Genomic DNA, 27,920 nt, shown 5'->3' with positions numbered 1-27,920 from the left:
ACTCAAAACATATATTTGATTACTTTTTTAATACGTCATCGGAACATTTGGATAAAGCAATTATGTGTCAAATAAATAATTAGATATTATTATTATTGTTATTATTATTATTATTATCCAATGTGGCCTTAAAGAAGGACGCCCTCGTGTCTTCATATACACGCAAATCAAACGCCTAAATTGCCAAATTTAGCCTGCATGTCATTTCATCAGTCCTCCTTTTCTTTTCTAGAAAATATGGACTAAAGTAGTGGTATAGCAACATTGTTTAACACATGCGCAAAATATGTTATAATTCATACATGAAGTTAAGGGAGGAAATAAAAGCATCAAATGTGAATTTTATAATGCTGTGACAACAGTAACATTGAAACTTTTTTGTTGTCTTCTTGTTGGCGATGTGCAGTTTGGTTCTTTATTAGCATTATCAGAGCAAGTAAATAATGCAATAATAACATTGACAACTGATAAGCCATAATTAGCACATTTGGATCACATAACTACATGAAACGATAATAAAGTTGTATTTTTATTTTTTTCTTCCAGATACGTATTGCGCGAATGTAGGCTTTTCCTGTTTGTGCATGTGGTTGAACGCCCCCTGGTGGCTAATCGGGGAAACACAGACAGACGTTTGTGTTTTCTGAAAAAAATAATTAAATAAAAACATTCATTAGAAAGCGTATTTATTTTAATTTCCACTGGTTGTGCAGTTTAAACTTGTGAAAGGTTCCAGATATGTAAAAGAACACAAGTGGGGCTAAACCAAGACATGTATTGATTGAATAACATGAAGTATTCAATTAACTCACACATTCCTTGACATTTCAGGCTGCCTTTATTTATTTATTTGAAATAAATAAAAATAAATATTATTATCACGTATTGTGGTGCTGTCAGTAATGATTAGGAGAAGACATTTGTTTGTTAGGTGCATATGCTGGCCTGCTCTGCAGGCTGATGTAGAATAACAGAGAAAGCGAAATGATTAGATGTCGAGAAGCAGGAAGCACACGGAAATAACTATTTCTAATTTGGCTCACGCTTAAGGCTATTTGTGTGCTTAATATTACACAACCGGGGCTCAGATATGCCTTAGAAAATCAGGTGGGACGAACATTTATTGAATCTCTCGCTCTCTCCTCGCAGTTTCCAGCGATGCTGGATAATTGCACTTCATTAAAACGACGCCCGTTTGAATCCGCAATCAGGTAATGGACGGGAATGCTTGTTTTATTCGTCTCAAGCTAAAGATTTATAAGAAATTGGAATATTGACGAAAGACCAGTTGTTTTTAGTGAGGTCAGGACATTTTTTTTTATGTAAACTAGAACTTTTTTGCCTATAAAATCTTTGTAATTACGAGTTTAATGTGTTTTAAATGCTGTAGAACTGGACTCACACCAAAGCCTCATTTTAGTAATACTCGTTTAATTAGATATTTAATATTGACACGGATAACTTGAGCGCAAATGCCCACAAAAGCGTGAGGTTTCTACGTGCTTAATTGAAATTAAACGTAAGACGGTATGTGACTCCCTCAGTTGGGAGGGGTGCGGTGGAGATCGCCCATTGGTTGGGGATTAAAACAAGCGCAAAGCGTCGTTGGCTCCTGGCATTCGCGCGGACCAATCGGAGCCACGGAGAACCCCGCCCTTTAAGTTCAAAGCGAGTCGTGACGCGCTAGCGGTTCTGGTGTTGTGATTGGCTGGGGGGCGGATGAGTGACAGGCAGCTGGCCGGCGGGTGGACGTCAGGCTTCCAGGGGGTTGGGAGCGCGGGCGCTGTCCGCAAGAGAACAGGTCCTGAAACGCGGGGGTGCACTAGCAAGCAGCCGCTCTCTCGGTTCGTCAAGCCTTCAGATTTTCGACACGTTTACACCACCGCCTGCTCCCCCGCTCACGTTTTGGGATTTCGAGTGAACTCCTTTCCAACTCGTGCGGGACGGTTCAGTCGGAGTTGGGGAGCGAATCGTTGAAAAACCGGGTTCGGTTCTGAACAAGTCTCCCGTTTTTTCTTCTTCTCTTCCGGGGCTCGGTGGATATGACACTCGGACGTGGGATCGCTCACTTGCCATCTCGAGCTTTCTTGATGGGACGTCACGCAAGACAAGAATGGAAAACACAACTAATTGTGGATTTGTGACATTTTTAGTTCATGAAACAGCTTTTTGATTTTTTTTGTTTTGTTTATTTTATTTTTTATTGTGAGACAAAGCAGAGAAAGTTGAGTCAAAGGGGGACCACGAACAGAGAACTGAGACTGTGAGGGCCGGGGAGGTCTTTTTTTTTTTTTTTTTTTTTTTCTTCAACATTTTGAAACGTTTTTTTTCCACTTATTTGGACTGACCACTGTGAATTTTAGAAGAACATTTTAAGGGATGAGTGCCATTCTCGTTCTTTATCTTCTGTCCCGTCCCATTTGAGGACAGAATTTGGACACCAGTTCCTTCATTCCGTTTCCAATGCTGATAGATATTTTCCATTCCTAAATGCTTCATTTATTTCACTACAGCTGGGAACACTAACAAGCGAACGAATCCAACTTTTTTTTTTTTTTTTTACGGAAGTACTTTGCATCAACTGGAGGTCTATCAAGATAGAGGTTGCAAGACACTTTTTTTTTCATTTTTATTTATTTTTTTATCGGGGCCCTCGAGCCCCACAGTCCACATGGAGATCCACTGTAAGCACGACCCGTTTGCGGCTATGCACAGTAAGTTTATAATTTTCTCATTTTTGCACGCTCAATCGAGATTACAATTTAAACTGTGCGCAAATGCATTATGTATTCGGTGCATACAAAAACTACATTTTTTTCTTTATTATTCCATCTGATCAGACCTCTTCAATGGTTGTAACAATTTTGATTTTAATTAAATCTAATTACACAATATCGTTTTTTAAAATTATTTAGAAGAAATACAGGAAAAACTTTAACAAGTCGTTGATGTTTTTCTTCATTTTCTGGAGACTGAACTTGCTTGATAAAACTTAAAATTGGACTCCGACATTCATGTTGTTTCAGTTGCTGACCGCACTTTCCTTTCAAAAGAAAGACGACGTGGCTGTTGTTGGGGGTGGGCGGTCTCGTGGGGTCAGAAATGGGAGAGAGAGAGAGAGAGAGAGAGAGAGAGAGAGAGAGAGAGAGAGAGAGAGAGAGAAGGAGCGAGGGAGTGAGAGAGCGGTGGTGCGAAGTCCATTGTGCTTTTGCTTATAACCTGGATGGACAAACTGAAGCTGCTCTTCTAACAAGCTGCAGGTGCAACTTACATGCGGTCTTGGGTTGGTTCCCCGAGGGGAAAACTCATCCCACAGCCCCATTCAGCCAATGGCGCTATATAAAAAACATAAAAAATAAAAAAAGAGAAAGAAACAAATAAGAAAAAAATCTGAGTTTTGATTGACACTACAGAGAAGTATTAATTTAATAATTATCGCATGGTTGCTTACAAGCGTCGGTTTGTAATATTTTGGTTGACCTATATTAAGATTCCTGTTTTTTAGCCTATATGAATTGTCCAGTGAGTGTAATAGAATAGAAATGTTTGTCAAACAAAACTTAAATGTATACTTAAATCAGATGAAAGTGCTAAACTGAATATACAAATGAAACTAATAAACATTTGATCATGTTATGAGTCCATGTGATATAAATATTTAATAAAATTATGGCTTTATAAACTTGATTTTTTCGAGTTTATAGGCCAAACACATTTCAAAATGTTGGACTTTTCGCTTAAACACCCACATTAACCGTAACAGGCATTTTAAAGCATTTAATGGATAATGCATTCATTCGTTTTACCACCGGCGAATCCCGGGGAGAAGCTTATTATGTGAAACACACACGCACGCACGCACGCACACACGAAAAGGCTAGAACAAATCGTGTTTCTTCTCGCAGTAGTTGGCCTAAAGTCAATGATCCGCGGCGCGCTTGAAGGCAACAGAGAAGTTGTGGGACGCTTTAAAACGATTACATCTAAAAATGTCAAACGGCAAAGTGAGCGAGGTTGCGACGAATCAACTTTGACGTGTGGAAATGCTCTTTTGGGATTGTGTGTTTCTCTTTTTCTCAAACGCTGTTTGGTGAAATTAGTTCCACCACTATCTCCTTTTTTTTATTACCATATAATTTGCGCAGCAATTGCACCCGATGTGATTTGGCCTACTGAAAATAAAACATTCTTGAGCCGATGCAGAAAGTTTGGAGCGAATGAGCAGCTCGGAACAACATATGTCCGTTTTAAAAGGAACTGTTCCAGGTAATTGTGATGATAATGAGCGGAATATTGTAATGTTAATATAGCATGCTTGCATCTTAAGTATGCATGGCTGTTTCGTTGCTTTTAACTCGTGTGCGCAAATAAATGAAAAATAAATGCGACTTAATTGCAGAATTATACAACAAAATAAAACATTATAGCCCCAATATACGCAATAATGTTTTTCCTTTATCGAAAAAAAGCAACATTCGAAGCCTGTTTGCACATCACACATGATCTCAGTATTTGTGCAACAAAATTCACTCCAAGTATTCTCAGTTGCACCGACAACTTCTCAAACAGCTCTGCACCCATCTGTATTTTTTTCAAAGATAGAACGGAAAAGGTTCATTTTTATTTATTTATTTTTTGAAGCTTCAGGCCGTGACGAGGCAGTGTGACAGGAATGTGGCAGGAAAAGAGAGACAGAGAGCCTAATGGAGCTTATTTTCTGGATGGGGGAGCTTGAATATATTCTTCTTTATCTCTATATTTTTTCCTCCTCCGGAAACAGTGAATCAATCAAACATTTAAGGAGGTGCTTAGCTCCCAAGTCAGCTCCTATAAATGCTCTATAAATGAAAATACAACAGGGATGCATAATGACTCGTGGCTGGCAGGCTGGCAGCCAGTGTCCCTTCTGATTCTTGCAGGATAGAAAATGAAACTGCTGCACGTGCCAAGAGTTCCTCCCCTCTCTTGAGGTTCAAGCTTTTAGAGGAAGACCTTCAGAAGCCAAGAGCCCCGATTTGGCAAAAATCTTTGTATCTAATTTGCAACAAAACCTCTCCAGCTGCCAGCTGTGATTGAATTCCTGAATGCAAGTGTGGTTAATTTGTTTGGTCAGTGGCTTGAAATGACTGCAGCAGTCCGTCACAGTTAGGAAGATCAGTTCCTGATGTGCAAATGTTGATTTTGGATGTTTGAGGTAGTTTTGTGCATTGCTTACTGGATATTTTCTCTGAAAACATGGCCCTTAAATTAAGCTGAACAGTCGCAGTTCAAATCAAATCCAGTGTCATCATTTGTCATGTCAGATGAGATGTCAGCAAATTTCAGCTCAGCGGACATCTGAAAAAGTATGTTTTGATTGTTCCTTTGCTTTTTTTCTCTCACCACTGAATGGTGCCAGTGATGAGAAATGTAGTGGTGGGAGGATCGATTCAAATATCGATATTATTGATACCAAGTCAGTATGGATATCGGATCGATACTGGCACTAAAATATTAATCGAGAAGTTTTGTTTCAGTTTGGCTCTTTTATGTACTGCTGCGGTTTGGTCAAACAGATAACAGGCATATCAATAGTGTGTTTCCATCATTGTGACTTAGCATCTCGTGTTTGTGGTAGATTGCATGAACACATACGGTATTCGAGTTGAAAAATATATTTTTTGTTATGTTGTCTTATATTTTAAATTTGTTGCTGCATAATAATCTATAACATCTTGTTTATTTAGGTTGAAAAAGAAGTGATGAAGACAACATTTGTATTATTTTTTGTATTTTGTAAAATATATTTTGTTGTGGTTGGAATATTTCTGGGGGGAAAACATTGACAACATATTTATTTATCAATAAACTTTATCATAATTTTGTCCTTAAAAAAGGAAAACACAAAGACACTTAAAAGTTGACATTTGATTGTGAATAAGCAATTCAATGATACAGCTATCCTACTCAAAAAAAAAAAAAAAAAAAAAAAAAAAAAAATATATATATATATATATATATATATATATATATATATATATATATATACATATCCTATAATTTTCAAAAAGTAACGATATTGATATCGGCGATATTAGCCCTATACTTGGTATCGTATCGATACCGAAATTTGCAGTATCGCACACCACTAGAAAAATGGGGGAAATTATGATGATACAATACAGTTTATTTGCTATCAATTAAAGACACAAATTAATCGCGCCAAGCTAATGCTGTCTTTTGCTTGAAAAATAGATTTTAATCGCAAGGAGTCTTTTTTTTTTTTTTTTTAAAGAATAGAAAGATTCAAAGGTAAAAGTAAAGCTGGCAATGTTTAAGTTTGCCAACAGTTTTCAATTCCTTCACTGTTTGATGGCATCTTTAAATGGTGAGCATTCATTATATTTGTTATGGCAGTTAGCAATCTCAAAATGTTAGTTAAAACATTGTTTGTGTAGTTAATTAAAAAAAATAATATGATGTGACAGTTTCAACCTTTAGCAAATGTATTTATTTCTTTATTCCTTCGTTTTCCGCTTGGGTTAGGTTCCAAAAAATATCCGCAAAGTAGTTAGCATTATGTTTTACATTTATTATTAATGTTTTAAGGCTCTAAAACCCCCACCACAGTTTATACACTTTTCTCATTGAGGCATTGACATTTTCTCACATTTCTCTCTTGTAAAAATTCACAATGTTCAAACCTTCATAAATTTTATAAAATGGGTACATTACTGTAAAAACAATGAATGCAAAATTGCATTTAATAAAATCCGCGATACAGCGAGACCGCGAAAAGTGAACCACGTTATAGCGAGGGAACACTATTTCATTTGGGAATTGGTGTGGAATTAAAATTTGGAAGTCAAGCTGTGTCAAGATAAGATTCTATTGAAATTGTGTTTTTGTGCCCTTTTCCCTATATGGGCGTTTATGGGGTGGGGAAATAAAATTTGGACACATAATCCAAATAGCTCTATTTCAAGAATAGTCTAATTCCAACAGTAAATACACAGATAAGTGAATAAATAGTAATCTGGAGGGTTTATTTTGTTGTGAGTCACCAGACATTCTCCATTTCTATACAAAGCAAGTTATTTTTTTTCATGGTCCAACCCAGATAGGAAGGGTGAAAGAAATCATTTCATTTGCTCTTATCTGAGAGACGAGGAGAGAGAGAAGCAGCGGGAGACTTGCATGTGTGCGCACAGCAGGTTGCTGCAAAATGGCCTTCTGTGGGAAAACAAATCATCATGAGACGGTTGGAATCTAGTGGAATATCTACAAACACAAACTTTACAAACAATTTCAAATACAGTAAGAGAAGTAGAACTACTCTAACATGTTAGAGGGTCAAAATGTCCAAGTCATAAAAGTTTGATTGACTGTACAAGTTTTAGTATACTTGTGTATCCTAAAAATAAATCAACTATTGGTCATATTCAAATGTAACCCTGCTGCAGCATTCTTAATTGTTCCAAAAATTATTTAAGAGTAAAAATGAACAAATGTACCTCATATGGTGAAGTGAATTTTATGAAGCCTTTTAAATTTGTAGTGATTCTTCTTCTCTCAAATCTTCATCTCTCCACATGGTCCTTTTTTCACATTGTGAATATTGTTATGTAAGGTAAGCTACGTTGACATCTGACTTTGTACAGTCAAGGTTCCCGTAAATTGTTTTGTGGATGTGGTGGATGTGTCAAGCTCATGAATTGCAGGAAGATTCGTAAATGTCTGCGTGTCGTGCTTTGAAGAAATCTGTCGCTGTAAATCTGGTTAAATAATGAAGGATGCAGCTGCCCACCCCAAAGGGAAATGTGGATTTTAGGGAAACGATAAGAAATGATTACTATGAGGAAAAACACATCCCCTGGCTTTCAAATATAGAAGTCATCATAACACTGCGGATGCTTTCAAACAACAGATGAAAAAAATGTGTTCTGGACCAAGTGACCCAATTTCGAAAGACCTCAGAAGAGATGATGCAAAAGTGGCATGATGGTTATTCCATTGCCGAAAATAAACAACAAAAAACAAACACAGTAATGATCACTTTGTTTTACCTTTACTGTACTTATTGTGGGAATGCTGAAATTATTATTATTTCAGGCACATTTTACAGTATTTTCCTCACTTTTTTGCCATTAAACAACTCCCACCTAATACTTCTGATTTACACCGTTCAAATTTCAACTTGCTTCAAAAATTCACGCCATCTTGGGTATCTATCGTCTGATTTCACATTGCTTACAGTATTCTCACATTTTAACGTGTTAAATATAAACTTTTCCTCATTCATTTTCAATGTGACTGACACTGAACTTTTTCCAAAGTCCCCCTTTCCACGCCCACTTCCATACATACAACTTATCATCGTTACCAGCTTTCTGATACTGCTCAGTGGCGCACTTGGTGTTTTGCACAGTAAGCAGGGGGTCACGGGTTCAAATCCCACCTCCAACTGGACATTGCAAATGTATCCATGGCAATTATGCTAAGTGATTACATGCTAACCAACTGACTTTGATGTCAGGAAATGTATTATAATATCACTGAAATGATTAAACCCATGTGTCCCCATTAGCATTCAGCTTTCAGCATTCCCACGCAATTTCTCCAGAAATTGCACTTAGTCTAGTTTTGGATAAAATATAACCTTGAAGTTCAAGTTTATGCCCAATTTGGCAAGCAAGATGTCATCTCATCTCGTGAAGTTGTAGTTCTTTGGTGTCAACATTTCCTAACCTGCTAGTTACACTTGGTCGTGACGAGCACTCCTGTGCACTGCGACTCCATACGTTGCTATCTTTCGAAAAAAAAAGTGATTGCTTTTTTAAACGGTGGCAGCCGGGGCATCTGCATAATGAGTTTCCTTCTATCTAAAAAGAAATAACGCGAGGAAGAAAGTGAAATAGCTTTGTTTAATTTCCAAGCACAAGACTCTCCAGACTTTCTGGTTGCATTTATCCCTCACGTGCAGACGTATTTGTTTTGGAGCTGGAGGAGGCTTGCTGTGTTTGTGTGTTTGCTTGACGGCGGCGATGCAGAAGAGAAGAAAGAGGTGGTCAGGTTCAGGGGAGAGCTTTGTATTTGAGGGGGTATCCCTGTAGGGGTCATGTATTTAAAATCTATTACCCTCACAGCTAGGATTAGTGTGTGTGCGTGTGTGTGTCCCCTGAAGACACAATCACTATGGTAATACAAAACCAGTGGATTACAGAAATGCTACGTTGCCTTTTGATGCAACATATACTGTACGTGAACATATTGTTTGGGACCTCATGCATTCCTCATTCTACTCATGCATGCTGCATTCATGTTGGCTGACTTTAGTCGTGCATGTTGTTGCCATGGCTACCTGAAGACAACATTAATTCTGAGTGTAGATTTGAAGGTTTGACTTCTCTTTGAATGAAATTGTATATTGTAAAAAATATAAGAGATACAGGTATTTTATTTAGGTGTGTAATTTGTAATAAGTGATGTCATTGGACGGCGCCTATGGTGCAAGTTGCCATTTTGAGTTCCCGCCAATGTCGTTGTCGCTCCTGTTTTCTGGTCGACGTGACTCTTATTTGTGATGTGAGGTAAAGTGTGATTGTTTCCATGGTTCATATGTGACCTTGCAGAACTACGATAGGGCTTATATCATATTTGTGAGAATAAACGATGAGTATTTTTGATGTCCCAAGCATTGGCATGAATGTGAGTTTTTGCCTCTCGTCTTTTCTCTGACATATAACGTTACAATATTTACAGGTCACCATGCGTTTGAATAAGATACAATAGAAAGGCTAAAATCTAAAATGTGTCTAAATTGACAGCCTGTCTTAACTCAGTGTTTGCTTGCTTCATACACTATTATACAAACCATATGCTATAAAAACGTATTGTAGAAGTATCCAAACTACAGCTCGGGGGTCATTTGCGGCCCACGGTCCATTTTTCAGTGGCCCGTGACATATGCTAAAAATAAAATAAACAAAACAAAAATGTTTGGAGATGGTCAAAGTAAGAAGGTAGCATTTTAGTTCACTAAAACTAATGAAAAAAACTAAAACTAAAATTCAAAAAACAATTTTGTTACCGAAATAAAATAAAAGCAAAAATGATTTTAAAAAACGAAAACATTTCCTTCGTTTTAGTTTTTGGTAATTAATTTAATGCATGACCCTTTGGGGATGATTTTAAATGTGATTTTTAGTAGATTTATTTTAATAAAAACCCGAATAATGATGTTTGAAAGTATGTCACACAGAAGTGACGTAACCGAGCAGCAGCCAATAGAAAAGCACCTTCAGATGACGTCGCTCCCATGGTGTTTTTCAAATATTGCGCACAAGTAATACACATTTAAAAAAATAAAATAAAATAATAATACTAATACTGAAACTAACAAACTAAGCTAAAACTAAGCATTTTTAAAGAACTAAACTAATAAAAACCAACAGAACCACCTTGAAAACTAATAAAAACTAACAAAAATGAAAAATTCCAAAACTATAATAACCCTACTGCCATATTACAAATAAATTATACTGTAGCATTTTTCTAAATATGCAAAAGCACAAATAAATTATTTGTACAATTTTTAGGACTGAACAAAATTTCTCTTCATAATATTATGTGGCCCTTGCATCCTTCTGATTTTCTGTATATGGCCCTCAAATGAAAAAGTTTGGACATGCCTGACTTATTGGAATCATGGTTCAGCCTTGGTGGAGGTCTGCCATCAGCAACATTATGTTTTGGTCAAAAAGGAGTGTTACAAGGGAAAACAAAATGCAGCATAAATTGTGAGGCGGTTCATTCCAGTTTGTTTCCATTCTGTGTCTTTATACCAGATTCCCTCAGGACAATATTAGCGGCGCCACTCAGACCCCTGTGGGTCAATAATTAATTGAAATCCCTTCATTTACTTGAAATCTTTGCTTAGCCTGTCCTGGCTAAAAGGCTAAGACCAGATAGTATTATATTGGTAAGAAAGGATTCATTTAAAGGGGAAGTCAACCTTAAACATTTCATGACAATAATATGTTATTTTGTTATGTTACTAGTCTAATCACGAAATTCTGATTAATTTTACATTTGTGGAACTTGAGTCATGAAACAAATCCAGTCGTTTTTATCCATCTCAGGGTGCGGCCAATTTGCCACTTGCTCGACTGAAGATGACATCACAGCTGCTCAGAGCTCAAGTAACTACCAATCACAGTTCACCTGTTTTCTTAATCTGAGCTGTGATTGGTTGTTACCTGAGACCTGAGCAACTGTGATGTCATTTTCGCTCGACAGCAAGTGGCAAAATGGCCGCCTTCTGATATTGATAAAAACTGCTGGATTTTGCTGCATAACTCATATTCCAAAAACAAAATATTAACCAGAATACCTTATTTAGACTGTTTGCACCTTAATCGTGAAACATTCCGAATGTTTAATAACTGACTCGTGGCTTGGACCAAACTTAATCTGTCTGCTTTTTACAGGGCATGGCGGCGTGAACCAGCTTGGGGGCGTGTTTGTAAATGGCCGACCTCTCCCGGATGTTGTGCGGCAGCGAATAGTAGAACTTGCCCACCAAGGTGTGCGTCCCTGCGACATCTCCCGCCAGCTACGCGTCAGCCATGGATGTGTTAGCAAGATCCTGGGCAGGTATGCCAGACACGTACGCGCAGACACACGTGTGACCTTTGAACTTTACTTTGGACTCACTACATATTGTAAGGATAATAAAGTTAATGGGAGTTTCGGTACTCATCTGCAGTAGGTCATACATCAGAGATGCTCCGCTGCCAAGATGGCAATTTCTCCTGAGCTTGCACATTTCCACTGCCATCATCTCCTTTAGTTTCTCTCGGTCTTGTTCCTTTCTTTTTATTCTGACTCCCTTTCACCTTCCTTTCCCCTCCTGTCCGACCACTTTTCCCTTCACCTTTATAAAGCCAATTTCAAAAGTAAATCCCGGCTCGTTCCGTCTGCCAGAGAAGAAAGGGGCACAAAGGGGGAAAAGATTCATCACTTTTTGAAATTAGCATCAAAATGAAAGTGGCACCATATTTCAGCACCACAAAATATCGCCAAAGGAGAATATAGACAAGGATGGAGAAAGAGGCGGGAGGGGGCATGTTGAAGAAGAAGTAAGGAGAAGTAAAAAAGGAATTAGAAACGGAGAGACCATTTGTGGCGACGGCAGGGAAGGATTAGCCACAGCGACCCTCAGCTATATCAAAAAATGTGTTGCTCATTGTTCTTTTCGCTCTCTCCCTTTCTCTTGCTCCTTCTCTCAGTCTCCCTCAATCCCTCTCTCCCCCCTGTCCTGGCCGTTCAACTCACTGAAGCGTTACCGCGAGAGGGGGAGGAAGGGATCGTGGGATGCAAGGAAGGAGGGAGGCTTGTTTTATCCTCTTCTCTCTGTCTCTCCGCTGCCAGCAGAACAAAAACACCAACTCTGCCTCCTTGTTTGTGTGCACGCGCGCGCGTGTGGCTCATCGGTGCAGATATCAATAACCACGCTCATTTATTCACCAATGATGTGCCTGTGAATAATTTAAATTGTTTTCCACAAGAAAATAGATTGTTCTTTTCCTTTAGTAGTGTTTAAAGTCCAGCTGTGGCGAGTGGAAATGGCACACAAACACACGCATGGGGGAATACACTTTTAAAGAAACAAACATCACGGGGAGGGATTACTCCAGTGTGCAGTGGCGGCGAGAGAGAGAAAGAGCAGCAGGTTTAAGACTGACTGACAGCTTGCATCCACACACTGCATCCCCCCTTTCCTGCAAGCATTTGCTGCCCCCCCCCCCCCCCCCCCCACACACACAACCACCCGCAGCCCACCTGCCCCTTGTGCATGCAAATACATTCATGAAAATAGCCATGCCGAAAGAAAACTCCTGGATCTCTCTGTGCGAGCATGTCTGTCAGTGTCACCCTCATCTTGGGTTTGACTGTCAGTGTGATACGCAGTCACGTCAAACGTGCCTGAGGTCGTACAATTTAATAAAGGAGTCAAAACATTATCTGAAGAAATGGAGTTTTGAAGTCACATTAAAAATCCACAATTTGAACCATGATAAATCAGTGAGCATACAGTGTATGTATGTACTTTAAAGGATTAACTTTACAAGTTAACTTACCCGTCGTTTTTTCTATACCAAAAAGATATATATCACATTTCGAATGTTATTGGAGTGTAGCACCAGCATGAAAATAGAACATAGATCTCTGTCTGACAGTGATGATAAAACAACACTGGATTATATATTAGAACAATAGTTTTGTTTGCTCATTTTATGTAACGAAAACCATTGCTCAAATTGGCCAGTCCACATAGGCTTGTCATCTATATGCTAAACATCCCCGGTCATGCTGCTCAGTACAAGAAGTCAACTAACTAACTATATGGGCTATTTTGGGACTATTTTCATGCGTAGTGCAAATTTAGCAAAACAAAAAGTGTGGTCTCATACAGAGTCAGGTCAGATGAGTATTGATTGTGAACATGCTGTCTGGCCCAAATTGAAGGGGAAAAGCCGTAGTTGGTATTTTGCGTTTAAATCTTTTGTGCCACCAGTTCTGGAACGTTTCTGACACATTTCCCAGCCATGTTGAACTCATAATTATGTATTAGTCTGTTTAATGCAAGGCTGACACATGCAGGACTTTTGGCCACGATCTTGTCGTGGCAAGTCGTGCCATTTTGGGGCACGAACTGGGAGGTTCCTGCACTGTACACGCATAGTTCACGACGAGTTCACGACGAGTTCACGAACGCGTGACCATTCGTGTCCACATTGACACGAACTGGCACGACGAATTCACGCACAGTTTGCGCACTTGCCGCATTTGAGTTCGCGCAATTCGGACGGTGTCGTGCCGACTTGGGCACGCCGTATAAAAAGGGGGCCTCCCCAACCCCTATTCGTGGCACTTCATGACAGTCGTGGCATGGCGCGCACTGCCACGAACTGGCCCGCACTGGAGCACACTGGCGCGCATCCGTCCCGCATCATCCTGACAAGTTCACGAACAGTTTGCGCATAGTTCACGACCCTGCCGAGAAATTTTGTCGTGACAAAAATTTGGAACACTCCAAATTTTGGCCCTGACATGGCACGCAGTCAGCACACTTCACGCCACTTTACAACTAGTTCGCGCACTGGCACGACTCAAGTCATGCCAATTCGTGCCACAAAATCGTGCAAGAGCCTTGCATAAGAACCAACTTTCGTGCGCACTGCAATGCATAACAACATTCAACTAAAAGAAGAAAGTCCCACTTAAGAGATCTGAAAATTAAAATATATATCTACATTTAGATTCCAAAGATTTGCCGGATCCAATGATGACATTCCATTTTTTTTTTTTTCCATTCTTTATGGATTTGAAGCAGAAAGTCACTTTTGTTTGTCTTTTTTGACACCAATAACGCCATACAGTAAATAAATAAATAAACAAACAAACAAACAAATAATAGAGAGCTCACATATATAACATAATGCTAGATTTTTATTTTTTTTTGCTTAATTAACCAGAAATGTTCATACTAACATTCATACAGTATCACACTCATATTCCATGTGTACCTGGGGTTGTTTATTAGCATAATGATAATTTATAGGCTCTCTGATGAGATCAAAATGCTCGGGAAAATATTGAGTTACACCTTCATATCTGTGAATCATGTAAAAACAAGCATGCATAAAAATTATTTAATTTGCTGCTTGGTGCTTTGGAGGAGGACTTAAAAAGACAATATATATATTTTTGATGGTTAGTTTGAGCAAGTCAGTAAATACCGTGTGTAGAATAACACAATTTTTCCAAAAAGGAGTGGTATTTTGGCAAGCTGGGTGATTGCATGCAAACATCTTTGTTATCATTTACAGTATTACTGAACATTCATGAAAATATTCAATTCCTGCCTGATTTTTTTAACGTCCTGGTTTGTGATAGCATAGCACACGACATCCAGCATATCTGCAGGGTGATGGGCCTTGATGGATTTTGGCAATCATGCAAAACAACCAAACTAATGAATTCAACTCTTGCACCATAACCAAACCGACGCGAGCATCCTCTTTGCTTTACCAGGTACTACGAAACGGGCAGTATTCGGCCAGGTGTCATCGGGGGATCCAAACCAAAGGTTGCTACACCCAAAGTGGTCGACAAGATTGCCGATTACAAACGCCAAAACCCCACCATGTTTGCCTGGGAGATCCGGGACAGGCTGCTGGCCGAGAGAGTGTGCGACAACGACAGCGTGCCCAGTGTCAGCTCCATCAACAGGTACGAATACGCGTTTGTGTGTATTTACTTTACATTCACAGGTAGCAGTGACGATAAGCTCATTCCTGGTACGAGAGTAAGCCTAGTTAAGAGGCCCCGGGTCTCCATATGTATGAAGTGGCTGCAGCTCAGTGGTTCAACACGATGATACAATGACAAGGCTCTCCCTTGAGCATGCACGGAGCCGGAGAAGAGGGAGGGACAGTGAAATAGGAGAGAGAAGCACTGAGCACAAGAGGCAGACAAAAGGTGCGAATACCGGACACAAAAGAAGAAGGAGAGAAAGGGAAAGGGAGGGAAGGGAAGACGGGGACAGGATGGAGAGGAGCTAGGGACGAAAAGGAAAAGAAAGGCGAGGAAAGAGGAAGAAAGGGGGTTTGCATGAGCAGCCAAGCAGGAAGTGTGAGGCCCCTCTGCCATGTCAGCCGGCCGCCAGCCTCTGCGCGCATGCACGCCCACGCACACTTGCATGCTTACACACAGCGTGGCTCCCACGACGGTCATGTTCTCATGTCCTCGATGCCTCGCTCGCTTTTTCACACGCACAAATGACCACTTCACACACACTAATGTCTCCCTCTCTCCTCCTGCAGGATCATTCGGACCAAGGTTCAGCAGCCGCCGGGCCAAACGGGCTCAGTAGGGGCTCACAACTTAGGTAGGCGCCTGCCTCGCAATCCTGCTTCTTTCTGTTTGACAGAGCACATTTTACAGCAACTTATATTATCTTCAAGTCTCAGGAGAAGCTTGCATTAAAGTGCATAACTTTCTGATGTAATTAGTGTTCGTTTACAAAACTATTTGTTCGCCTAATAGTTGCCATTATATGGCACAAAAACATGCAAAATCACAACAACCCATCACTTTTTTTTGTAGCGTAGGAGTAGGACATGCTAAGCATAAAAAGGAAGGTATCACAATAACTGACACGATTGTTAAATATTACACAAAATAAGAAGGTGTCCACACCAGAAGTTATTAAATAAACCATACTGAAAGACATAAACATGTACATTTGTGTATAAGTTTGTTTTTTGAATGATATAAATAAAAAGTCCCCTCTACGTGTCATTTTGAATATTGAACGTATCAAAAATAAATAAAGAGCAAACTTTACTTGCACCCCTGTGGGGAAATTGGACTGCAATTAACTTGTACTTTATTACTTAATTAATCAATTAATCTGTTCATTATTTTGTCGATTAATTGAATTAAAAAAACAAAACGTTTTCATTTCTATCTCATTAGTCAACAAGAGGACATTATTGCAAATAAATAGTGCAGAAAATGCACAAAAATAAATTAATTAGGATTCAGTTAATGGTGGTTACTGGTTACTGACACCAAATACTGATACCATTAGTACTTTTGATACATGATAAATTTTTGAGGAATTAAGGTAACATTACCTGTGATATGTGTCATTTCTCAAGAAATTATTGTCTTCATATACTCACAAAAGTTGAGTAATGATGAAAATCAAATAATAAAATCACTGTATTGTGTCCAATAGACGCAAGCATCACTGACTATCTCACTTGAAAACAAATATGAGAGTCTTTCTTCCTCCCACCATCACTCTCGCAGCTCTTTCAGGCACTGGATTGTGTTTCAGTGTCTCATATCTTCATAATCACGCATCCTCTATTAATCTAAATTAATTTCATATGCGCTGCTTCCCGGCTCTTGCTTTTATACCCAAACACACACACATACACTGATACACACATACTCAGGCGCTCGCAGATTATCCAGATAAATGGGTCCCACTCCCAGGCGGAAAATTGAACATTTGGATTTGCAGAATAAAAGCATTACATTCAGATAAAACGAAAAACAGTGGAGAGGAAGAGAAAGGAAAATCAGATAATTGAAGTGCTAAATCAACAGATAGGAAAAGGTGGGATATGCATTCATTATCATCTCCCTTTTGCTGGCGAAGGTGTAAAAGAGTGGGGGGGCGCTTGATCCTCGGGTTTGTTTTTGTGTGCGTGCGTTTGTGTTTTAAAACTTCCCCTGCTAGTTCCTGTTCTGTGTTGTTGGGGGAGTTCAGTGGGTGTCTTCAGGGAGAGCGGATTAGGATGTCTTTCTCCTCACCTTTCTGTCCCTCATGGGATACCATCCTGTCACTCAGACCCTCGCTTGCTTATAAGGGCACAGATAAGGAGAGCAGACATGAGTGACTGTATGTTGTGTATGTGTGTGCACGTCTAAAGGAATGACAAGTATGTTGTTGCTGTGTCGACCGGTGAAGAACTTGTCTCCCCCTCGGGGGGCTGGGTGGGGCGGGGGGATGGGGAGTGAGACTAGGGGGAGAGACAAATACTGACAAGAGTCCCCCCAAGCCCCCTACTGTGACTTGTTTTTGCTTGTGTTTAGTCTTTATAAGCATGTTAACTTAGCAAAGAAAAGTGTGTTTCGAAAGAGAGATAGAGGAATGAAATAGTGTAGTGTCACGAGTAAAAGATGGTGGAATTTGAGACAAGCAAAATACGCTTATGAAGAACTGCAAGGTTGGCTACAGAGAGATCACAGATCTGTGAAGTGATTTTTGAGGCAAGGCGAAAACGAAGCCCAGTGACGCACTTGGACTTTTGGCATGAGTGGTTTTCCTGCACAATTGTAAATGATTTTGCTTTTATTACAAGGCACTTGGGCGGCACGGTAGCCAAGTGGTTAGCACGTCCGCTTCCCAGTTCTGAGGTCTCCGGTTCGAGTCCAGGCTCGGACCTTCCTGGGTGGAGTTTGCATGTTCTCCCCGTGCCCGCGTGGGTCTTCTCCGGGTACTCCGGTCTCCTCCCACATTCCAAAGACATGCATGGCAGGTTAATTGGGCGCTCGGAATTGTCCCTCGGTGTGCTTGTGAGTGTGGATGGTTGTTCGTTTCTGTGTGCCCTGCGATTGGTTGGCAACCAGTCCAGGGTGTCCCCCGCCTACTGCCCAGAGCCAGCTGAGATAGGCGCCAGCAGCCCCCGCGACCCTTGTGAGGAATAAGCGGTCAAGAAAATGGATGGATGGATGGATTACAAGGCACTTGCATTGACTACAGTGTGCAGTTAGCTAGCTAGCTATGTCTACAACCCCCCAACAAAGGCAAGCATCTTCCCTAGATACCACAATTTACAGAACAGCTCATTGTTATTTAAATTCCCAAGTACCGGTTTGTATTTTGGCTACCCTAGAAAGATGAAATGCCAAACATTGTGGGGTTTATAACTAGCAGGAAGTATGGGCTCAAAAGTGACAATGTACGGTAAACAAAGGTGGGAGAATAAGACGCGCTACTGTGTTTAATAAACTGTCAACATTCCCTGAATTGTCTCTGCTATGTGGACATAAAGACATCACCAAGCGAGGCAGTTATGTATTGGATAACCACGTTGCCGGTCGGCATTGTCTGGAAGCAGTTAGCCTGCAAGCTAGCAGTTTGCTATTGCATCTCGTCGCAGCATAGAAAATCCCCGCGACGACTCTGTGGAATATATTCCAGCCACTGGAAGCTTTAAATGGATGTATTTTTGCGGCTCAAACATATAGGGATGTGACCCAGCCACCTTATGTACAAACAGATTTGAGTGACAGATGAAAGACATCTGCTACAATGTCTGAGGTCTGAGAGACCATCTTGACTTTTCACCATTTTGAAGCCTTATTTCGTATACTTATATATTTGGCAGTCTTCTTAACACTCTTCTCTGTGGTGTGTCAAATTTACAAGATATTTTTATTTTCACTTTAAAGTGATTTTAAATCATTTTATGGGGATTCTGCACAATTTCCTGCCTAGAATGACAAACTGCCAATAAATTGAAACTTTCTTTGCCTACAGCGACATCAGTAGCCGCTACGCAGGTCTCTGCGGTGACCAGCGACTCTGCCGGCTCTTCGTACTCCATCAGCGGCATTCTGGGTATCAGCTCAGCTGCTGATGTTGGGAAGAGGAAGAGGGATGAAGGTGAGTTTAAGACGGAATGTTTGGTATGTTTTTATATGTTTACAGCCCTTTTCGCTCGTTTCTTGTGTGCTTACTTATTTTGCTCACGCATGTATTTTCACAAGTGCACAACAAACATAAACACATTACAGTTAGCCTCAGGATCTCCCTCATTTCCTTTCCACTATGGAGATCCCAGTTGGGAATAACTGCGCACGTGACGATCAATGACAGATGTGTGTGCACGTGCAACACCTGAACACAACACCAAACATCTTCATTCACAAACCCTGCTGGAGATCCATTAAAGAGGAAGCTTATTCATACGCTATTGATCCCAATCGTTTTCACTCTTGATCAATGTTGTATGCCTGTCAATGGTGGTGGGAGCCTGTGTGAGGGCGTTCACATACTTTACACATTACCGTATGCTCATGAACATGTGTGTGAGTGTGTGAGTGAGTGTATGTGGTTATGTCAGTGGCATTAAAAAGCCATCACACAGACAGACTCCTACGGTAAATGAGACAGGACCAGATGTCTTAACAGGGGGGTTCGAGGGTTGGCAAACACCACTGGGGGCTGCCATCCAACCACAGTCCTCCATGCACACACAAACACTAGCTACACGTGCAGAATCTAATAAGGTTCAATACTAGAGCTGTTTTGAAAATTCTGCCTTTGGAAAAAAACAAAAAAAATTTATTTACACAGTCAGTTAGGTAGTGACTCATCTTAAGGAGTTTTATTTTATTTTGCCCTCTCGATGTTACTTCATAACATAATTCTCTGTGGGAAATAGTGCACTTACATCACTGCCAACTACAACTACAATAATAAGCATATTTACCTCTCTGACTGTGTCAATCAAAAGTCAAACTTGATAGTTTTTAAAGGCAGCTTTTACAGCTCATGTTGTCGAATGCTCTCTGTCAGTTCAGTACATTTACCATTCATGTATTAGATTGTGCAGATGTACCTAATGTAGTGTCCATTTGTTAAACATTTCAACAGACAACAAGAAAAGATGCAGATTAGGTTACAGGCTTGTTCCGCATCAGCAGTATACAAGTCACATCGAATCAGGACCACACAGAGCTGACCTGATTATGCCACATAGCTGACAGACTAAAGTTGTGTAAACTTGAAGTTGAACTACTAAAGATGTTTTTTTGTAGTAAACTGTATTGTGATTAAAGTTGAATCAAAGCCGATTAGGCTAATTCATAATGTCATTAATATTTTTTCAGGACAGTATAGAATAGACGTTTTCAAGTTTTTTTTTTTTTTTTTTTGTTTTTTTTTTGTAGAGAACCAGTTTCATATTTTGATGGACCAGACAATTAAATTAAAAATTCCTGCACCATTATGCTGAATGTAGTTGTAATTAGTGGGATTCCTGTGCATTGTTGACTCCTCGATTAGCTGGCTGAAGAAGTAGTAGTAGCAGTAGTAGTAGTAGAAGAAGTAGTAGTAGTAGATGAAGTAGTAGTAGTAGTAGTAGTAGTAGAAGAAGAAGAAGAATTATTTCACTATTTTTTGTTTCAGATGTGCTCTAGACGAGTCTAATTTTTAGTAGAAGTATTTTCGGTCCCGTTGATATGAAGATTTTAAGACAAGCTGTGATTGGAACAGCTAAAGCTAGCAAGGCTAACTACCATTCTCATCCACAGCCACCGTATTTCTATACTCTCTTACCCACGTTGGTCCATAGAAGTGTTATAGTCGAAAATCCTCATTATGTTGGATAATTGGAAGACAAGATGCCAAAAACACGTGATTAAGGGTTAGTCGACTTCAAACTTGAAATGTTTTGAAATGTTGAAGTGGAGTAGTAAAATTACTCCTCAACTAGTCGACTAATTAGTTAACCTTGCTCTAGTATACACTTAGACCTTTAGCAAGTTAACGATTTAAGGATTTTTCTTCAGTCAATTCATTATTATCACACTGTGTCCACATAGTTTCAGTTCTGCAGGCTGTCAAACAGATATTTACAAGGAACAGAGCCATCCTCATTATTATACCAGTGAATAGATGTGCTATTGTTGACCTGACAATATCTGCAATGAAAATGACCCATAATTGGGATCCTTTCGTTGGAGACTGTATTTCTTTGACACGAATAATAAATGTCATGTTGTATGGATGAACTATTATGCGTGCCCTCGCGAGTGTGGCAAAGACTCAAGTACGGGCGTTGTAATCTAATTAGGAGCGTTATTGTTCCACACTGCTCTTTATGTGTAACATGCCGATTGTTTGACTGAACTTTCAAATTCAAATGGCACGTTTCACTGAAACATTCAGGAAGCGTGACACGCATTGCATGTGCCACCAGCCATGCTGCAGCGGAGGTCTGCCCGGTTGACTCTGTGGTCTAATTAACAGCATTGCTAATCACAGCTTCCATTAGAGCAACCCCCGCCGGATAATGACACACGCGCACAGCGAGGGGCGACAGGAGAAACAGCATGCAGCGACATGGATAGACGTAGACAAACGCAAACAAGATACAATTATTTAGTCTGGCACCCATATGTTGGCCAGGGAGACATTTGAATGTGCAATACATGATGGAGACAAAAATGAAGTCCCCAACTACTCAACAATAAATTTAAAAATATTATTTAAGGCACAATTTACAAGACTGTATTTAGCTGAAATATTAGTTTACCAACTGCGTTTTTGGAACTTAAAAAATATATTACCATTTTTTTTCATAGATTGGCTGGTCCTTTGACTTATATTCAGGTTTGACTGATAGATTTTAAAATTAGAGCTCGGACTGGCATCATCCCTGCTTGCTAATTGTGTTGACTTTCTTTTGGCTGATGGCAAATACTTTTTGTGGATTACCAATGGCAGCCACCTAAGAATAACATATTTGCCAACCAACCATGAAGAAATGGAAGAAGAAGAAGGTGACATATTGCTAATCGCTAGATTAGCATGCGGCTTTTTCCACAACAAGGGTTCCTAATAGACCCTTCCATTGTGACGTCACGTTTAAGTGTGCCCCTTGCGGTGGAGGGCAGGGTGTCAATGCGAGTGAATTAGAAAACAATCAGTGTGACCTCTAAACTAGGTCAAACAGTTGATAAATCAGCGAGGAATGCTATGTGAACTTGTGCGCGGCCGACGGATGCTCTAATGCAGGGGTGGCGAGATCCGGTCCTCGAGGGCCGCAGTCCTGCTGGTTTTGGATATTTCCCTTCTTCAACACAGCTGATTCATGATCAGCTCATCAGCAAGCTCTGCAGAAACCTGATAACGAGCCTGTTAATTGGAATCAGCTGCACTTCGAGTAGGGAAATCTGCAAAACCTGCAGGACACCGGCCCTCGAGGACCGCAGTTTGCCACCCCTGCTCTAATGGCTCAAAGAGACATGAGATCGTTCCTTTGGCTGCCGGCAGTGATTCTAAAGCAGGCGGAAGACAGTGAGGAGTGAAAGACGACCACGGTGGCTTGGGCAAAACTACGGCGCAACTGCTTTGCACCCACAAAAAGTACGAGGATATGCTCAGATCATTTATATCAGGTAGTTTTTCTCTGTTTCATACACAGTGGGTCATAACATTAACCTCTGATTGTAATTTCGAGGCAGACGTGTTGAATGTGCTAATTATCTTTAGTGTAACTATCATTCATACTTTTTTTGCATAAGTATTCAAGTAATTTTGAACAAAAGGTTAACGATTTAACACGATTATCACAACACTTTAAGTTGGGCTTGTTCTCCGCTGACGAATGTGTTGTAAAACGTACGGTCTGTTTGTTAGCAGCTAGCAAGCTAAAATAGCTTGAAGACTTCGATATACAGCAAGACAAGTATATCCGGACACAAACGACTGAACGAATGAATGACAACTTAGACCATGAAAGTAGTGATCGACGTACTGTTTCAAGCAAAAACAACATACCGGTACCTTAAGCTTCCGCTTCCACTTTGCCTTCCAACAAACTCCATTTTTTGTAGCGGGCGGCTCCAAACGACTGCATGGTTTCAATGAGTCGCAGTAATGTAGTGTCCTACTCGGGACGTTTTTTTGTGAAACTTGACATTTTTCCACCTTTTAACTAAAACGCTTGCCGAAAATCAAGTTCGCTACATTCATCTGGTATCGGATGCTTGCCCTCCGGGAGGCTCAGCGGAAGCTAAGCAGTGACGTCAGCTGGAAGGGTCTATAGTCACAGTAAGTGAGCAGGATTCTACCTTTGGCTACAAACCAACGCAGAGTTCTCATTTCAACACAGCTTTATTGATAAAGCACTTTAACCCCTTACAAAGAAATGCTTTTCTGTTAGAAGCAAAAATGAAGATTACAATGAATGCATTTATCATTAGTGAATTAATACATTTGCAATGCAACCTTAAAATGAATCTAAAATTTAGGTTAGTTAAAAAAAAAAAAATGTATCCACATTTCCATCCATCCATTTTCTTGACCGCTTATTCCTCACAAGGGTCGCGGGGGGTGCTGGAGCCTATCCTAGCTGTCTTCGGGCAGTAGGCGGGGGACACCCTGAAATGGTTGCCAGCCAATTGCAGGGCACACTGTATCCACATTTGAGAAGTCTAATTAATTAGAGAGTGAGATAAACTTGAGTGCAGGAGATTCTAAAATATGGTTGTGTTGTTTCTATGCTCCAAGTTAATCTGCACCTGCTACATCTGCACACAACAGCCACAAGAAAGAAAGTTGTGTGCGTGTGTGCTTGTGTCTGCAGGGCAAGTGTGTGTGGATAAAGCTCTGTGATGACCTGTGCCCTCCAACCAAAGCAAGGGGAAGTAAGGGTTGGGGGAGATGGGTTTAGGGTGATGGGGAGCAGATTATAGATGAATGGGATTGAATGGAAGAACTTGACTTGTGGGGCCAAAAGGGGACTATTGTATCTTGACCTATTATCTTACAAAGTGTGAGTGATTGTTGTTTTTTTTTCCATGGGACACTTGGAAAACACTTTTTAAGTTAATACACAATAAGGAAAATGACATCCAGCTGTTGCTTAAAACGGAATTTGAAGCCAAATAATTTTAGTAGGATTATTAAAGCAGCAGCAGTTGACCTTTGAACCGCCTGTGCATCCACTGTGACACGCAACAGCTAACCAGATAAAAGATGCTGAGAATGAGCATGAGGTGGTGCAGTCAAGAGGGGAGGATGGAGGAGAAGAGGGAGGGAATCTCTGCCCTTCACCCTGAGTTCCTCTAGTGTCTCTCACCCTCTCCCTGACAAAAAAAAAAAAAAAAAGAAATACAAACCTTTGATCACTGGAGTTGAGAAAGGGCATGCACAAGCTGGCACTGCGAGGTCACATTCACAGCCTTTGTCAGTGATTCCCAACCACTGTGCTGCACATTTGTGTCACATCACAAATCATCATTGCCCAGTTTCATTTAATTGGTTCAAAAACTTTTACTTCGTCGCATTATGTAGACATTTACCAGTGTCTACACAATGCGACAAAGTTTTTCATCATTTAGCGTGTATTTTCAAAGATTTTTTCAAGCGGAAAAAAATGTGGTATACATACATACTGTACATTTTGTGACATTTTTGTTTGGAGGTGTGCAGGAACATTCTTCTTATGTAAAATATATATATAGGCCTACTGGTTCTTTTTAAATTGGGAAACACTGGCCTATGTCAAGTGCATAAAGATATCTGTATCCCTGCAAATACACAAATACATGCACACACATAGGTAGTTAGGTACCTATCCACACACACACGATACTTAAATACTCCAACAGGTGACCCCTTTTCCTGAATGTATTCTAATTTGGTCGGATGTAATAAAAAACAAGTCAACAGCGGGTAAAAAAAAAGATGATGGAGGGAGGAAGAGAGGGAGAGTAGGCGGAAGAGAGAGGAAAAAGCCGATAGAACAATAATGGCTCATTGTTTGTTTTGTTCTGCTCTGAAGAAGAGGGAAGAGAAACACTTCCCTTCTGAGACGGACTCACAGAGATTGAGGCAGCTGTGTGTGTACGTGCGTGCGTGTGCGTGTCCAGCGGTGAATAGGATTTAACCCGTCACGCCAATGAGTTTCTTTACCCATCCATGGATACAATGAAAGCAGCCGGATATCAAGCTACGCACCCACCCGTCCAGCCACACAAACACTTGGACGCACACACACTCATCCAGATGAATGGACATTATTGATCATCATAAATACAAAGCTTAGTTCTTACTTGTAGTTTGTGTTGTTTCTCCAAGCTCTTCCCTTTTGTCTGGTGCTTTGTGGTTGCACATTCTGGGCGAGCGCGAGTCCGACTTTGAGAATGTCTATTTGTATGTGTGTGTGTGAGTGAGTGACGGAGAGACAGCAGAAAGCAATAAGCTGGCTGAAATGGTGCCATCAGAGCTACATGATTGATCAATTGAATTCCATCATGTGGACCGGCCGACGGGATTAAATGGGTCGCCGTGGGTTACCAGGCTAAAGCATCATACTGGCTTTATCTCCACCCTGATTGGTCTGTCACCACCACAGACCTGCGAACCTTACACCCACGCTTGTGTGTGTTATGGGGAGAAGTAGTGGTGAAAGAGAGATTATGATCAAGGAGTGTGTTTGTCCGAGTAGATGAAAGAGGTTTTGTGTACTGAAGGTAGAGTGACTTTTTTTTTTTTCCACAGCAGTACTATATTGTGAGGTTGAGCCACCAAGAATGTGTCTGTGAGACAGTAAGACTGACCCTTGACATCACACAAGTTAGTATGAAGTTTGCAAACCAGCAGTTCATTGCAAACTCTGGTCTTGGCTTCGAAACTACCCAAAAATGTTATCTTTAAAAAACAAAAAAAACAAAAAAAAAAAACAACGCAAAATAATATGTAAACATTATTTTGCTTTTTTTGATGACTGCCTGCATAGTATAGTTCGAAGTGTGGCTCGCCAAGGGGTGGTTCTAAATGTTTGACTCCGCCCACTTGTATATATATATATATTTTTTAAACAGAATGGTTTTAGTACATTTTTTAACAAAATTTGCAGATGACGTGCTGTCTTATGATGCCACATTTATTTATTTATTTATTTATTTATTTATTTATACATTTTATGGAGCATCGAAAATGACAAATACTTTATCCTCATTAAGTTGGGGCGGAGACGGCGCTAACTAACCTGTTGATAATGAAATTTTGACGTCTACTCTTGGTGAATACATGGTTGTAGGCTCTACAACCGTTCAGCAACTTTGCTTCTGAGTATCTAGGTAGGGTAGACCATTGGGTTCAAAAGTTGGAGTCAAAACATGACCTGAGTGGGGATAGGTGCAGTACCACATGTCCCCAACAGAGGGCGCACTGCCTGGACGTTTGAGATTAATTGATGGGCTTCGGTCAGCACAGCTGATTTATATTTAAGATCATCAGCAAGCTTTGTAGGAGCCTGATAATTATCGTGATTATTGAATCAGGTGTGTTGGAGTAAAACCTCGAAAACATGCAGGACTCAGGCCCTTGAGGACCGGATCTTGACACATGTGGTTTATAACTTTCCATGTTCAATAAAGTGTTAAATAATAAGCATGCCTTCCCGCCAAGGAAGTAGTTGAAGACAAAAACAAAAAGAAAGTGCAATCAAAACATAACCGTCCTTTCGACTTGCGTAAATCACTTTAACCGATTTGGACTTGTGTATTTTATATGAATTTTACTTCAGACTATGATGGTCAACCTGAAGTCAGCATGGAAAATGTTAATTACTCTCTGATGCTTTGGCTGAATTGAGCTTCTTTTGCTGCGAAAGGTCAGGATAGACTTTTGCTGGCTACTCCAAGAGTTTAGTGTTTTCAACAGTGGGTATTAGCAGCCTTTTGTAAATTGTACGAAGCATTGGAATAGTGTGATGTCACTAATGCTTCTCAACCTGGTGCGAGAGTGCAGTCGGGGACAGTTTTGCGACGCTGCTCCAATGACAGGTCAGCTCAACGATATGCTTACAAAAACTGAAAAGGTTAAGTTGCCAGATGCTGATGGCCTCATGTTTGTCCGAATGATACTTCAAAACAAATAGAATAAGGACATTTAGAGAGACACCCTGTCATGTCCACATATTTGCATATTTTAGCATTCACTGTCATGAGTGTGTGGTTATCATGCCCAATAGAAACGAGGACCAGACAAATTATTTTCTCTCAAAGCCTCTTCGTTTTTTACAACACAACGCCCAATTGTTATTCTTCTAGCTGCGACTGCTCAAATGCATTTTCTGTCTAAATTGAAGAAAGAAATATTTGAGTCTCACCAAGCCCTCTTCACTGCCCGCCTGTCATATCCCCACCGAACAAACACACTCAGACACAGTGACCCCAGGACTAAAATAGGCTCTCAGGAACAGTTTGGAGCAATGAATTGGCTCTATAGCGGGGGGGGATTTTCACCCTCATCCCCACCTTTCCCCTTTTCTCTTATCTATTTCTCTGGTTCTCCCTTTTCTAATCATTTGCGGGCTGCGACTTTTCAGAGTTCTTATAATTGTCTCGTTCAGTTCTTCAGCCTTGCAATAACTGCAGGATACGAGAGCTCACTGTCTAATACTGATACCACGGCAATATATATTTTGGTGTCGGGCTGTGTATGGGTGATGCGAGCAGAATGATGGAGAAGAGAGAGGTGCGCTGCTGAGAGATCAAAATGGGGAGACAGCGTTCGCCTGGTAATGGCTTGCATTTGTATAGCATTTTCTTGC

At 40.3% G+C, this 27,920-nt stretch overlaps 1 protein-coding gene across 4 annotated transcripts in view; it reads left to right on the top strand.

Annotated features, from left to right (window-relative positions):
- pax5 (paired box 5) overlaps window positions 1-27,920 on the top strand; it is a 54,214-nt gene that overhangs the window by 2,976 nt on the left and 23,318 nt on the right. For 2 of the 4 annotated variants that reach the window (XM_077524903.1, XM_077524901.1), the window contains exons 1-5: window positions 1,826-2,714; window positions 11,469-11,634; window positions 15,079-15,276; window positions 15,870-15,934; window positions 19,106-19,231. In XM_077524903.1, the coding sequence (XP_077381029.1) occupies window positions 2,672-2,714; window positions 11,469-11,634; window positions 15,079-15,276; window positions 15,870-15,934; window positions 19,106-19,231 (598 nt within the window). In that variant the 5' untranslated portion in view covers window positions 1,826-2,671. Of the gene's footprint in view, window positions 1-1,825; window positions 2,715-11,468; window positions 11,635-15,078; window positions 15,277-15,869; window positions 15,935-19,105; window positions 19,232-27,920 lie in introns of those variants that run through there. The other 2 variants (XM_077524902.1, XM_077524900.1) reach the window with 1 other exon arrangement.

This window comes from Festucalex cinctus, chromosome 6 (assembly GCF_051991245.1).
Source record: "Festucalex cinctus isolate MCC-2025b chromosome 6, RoL_Fcin_1.0, whole genome shotgun sequence".
Taxonomy (NCBI): domain Eukaryota; kingdom Metazoa; phylum Chordata; class Actinopteri; order Syngnathiformes; family Syngnathidae; genus Festucalex; species Festucalex cinctus.
This window is presented reverse-complemented; position numbering and strand designations above follow the sequence as displayed.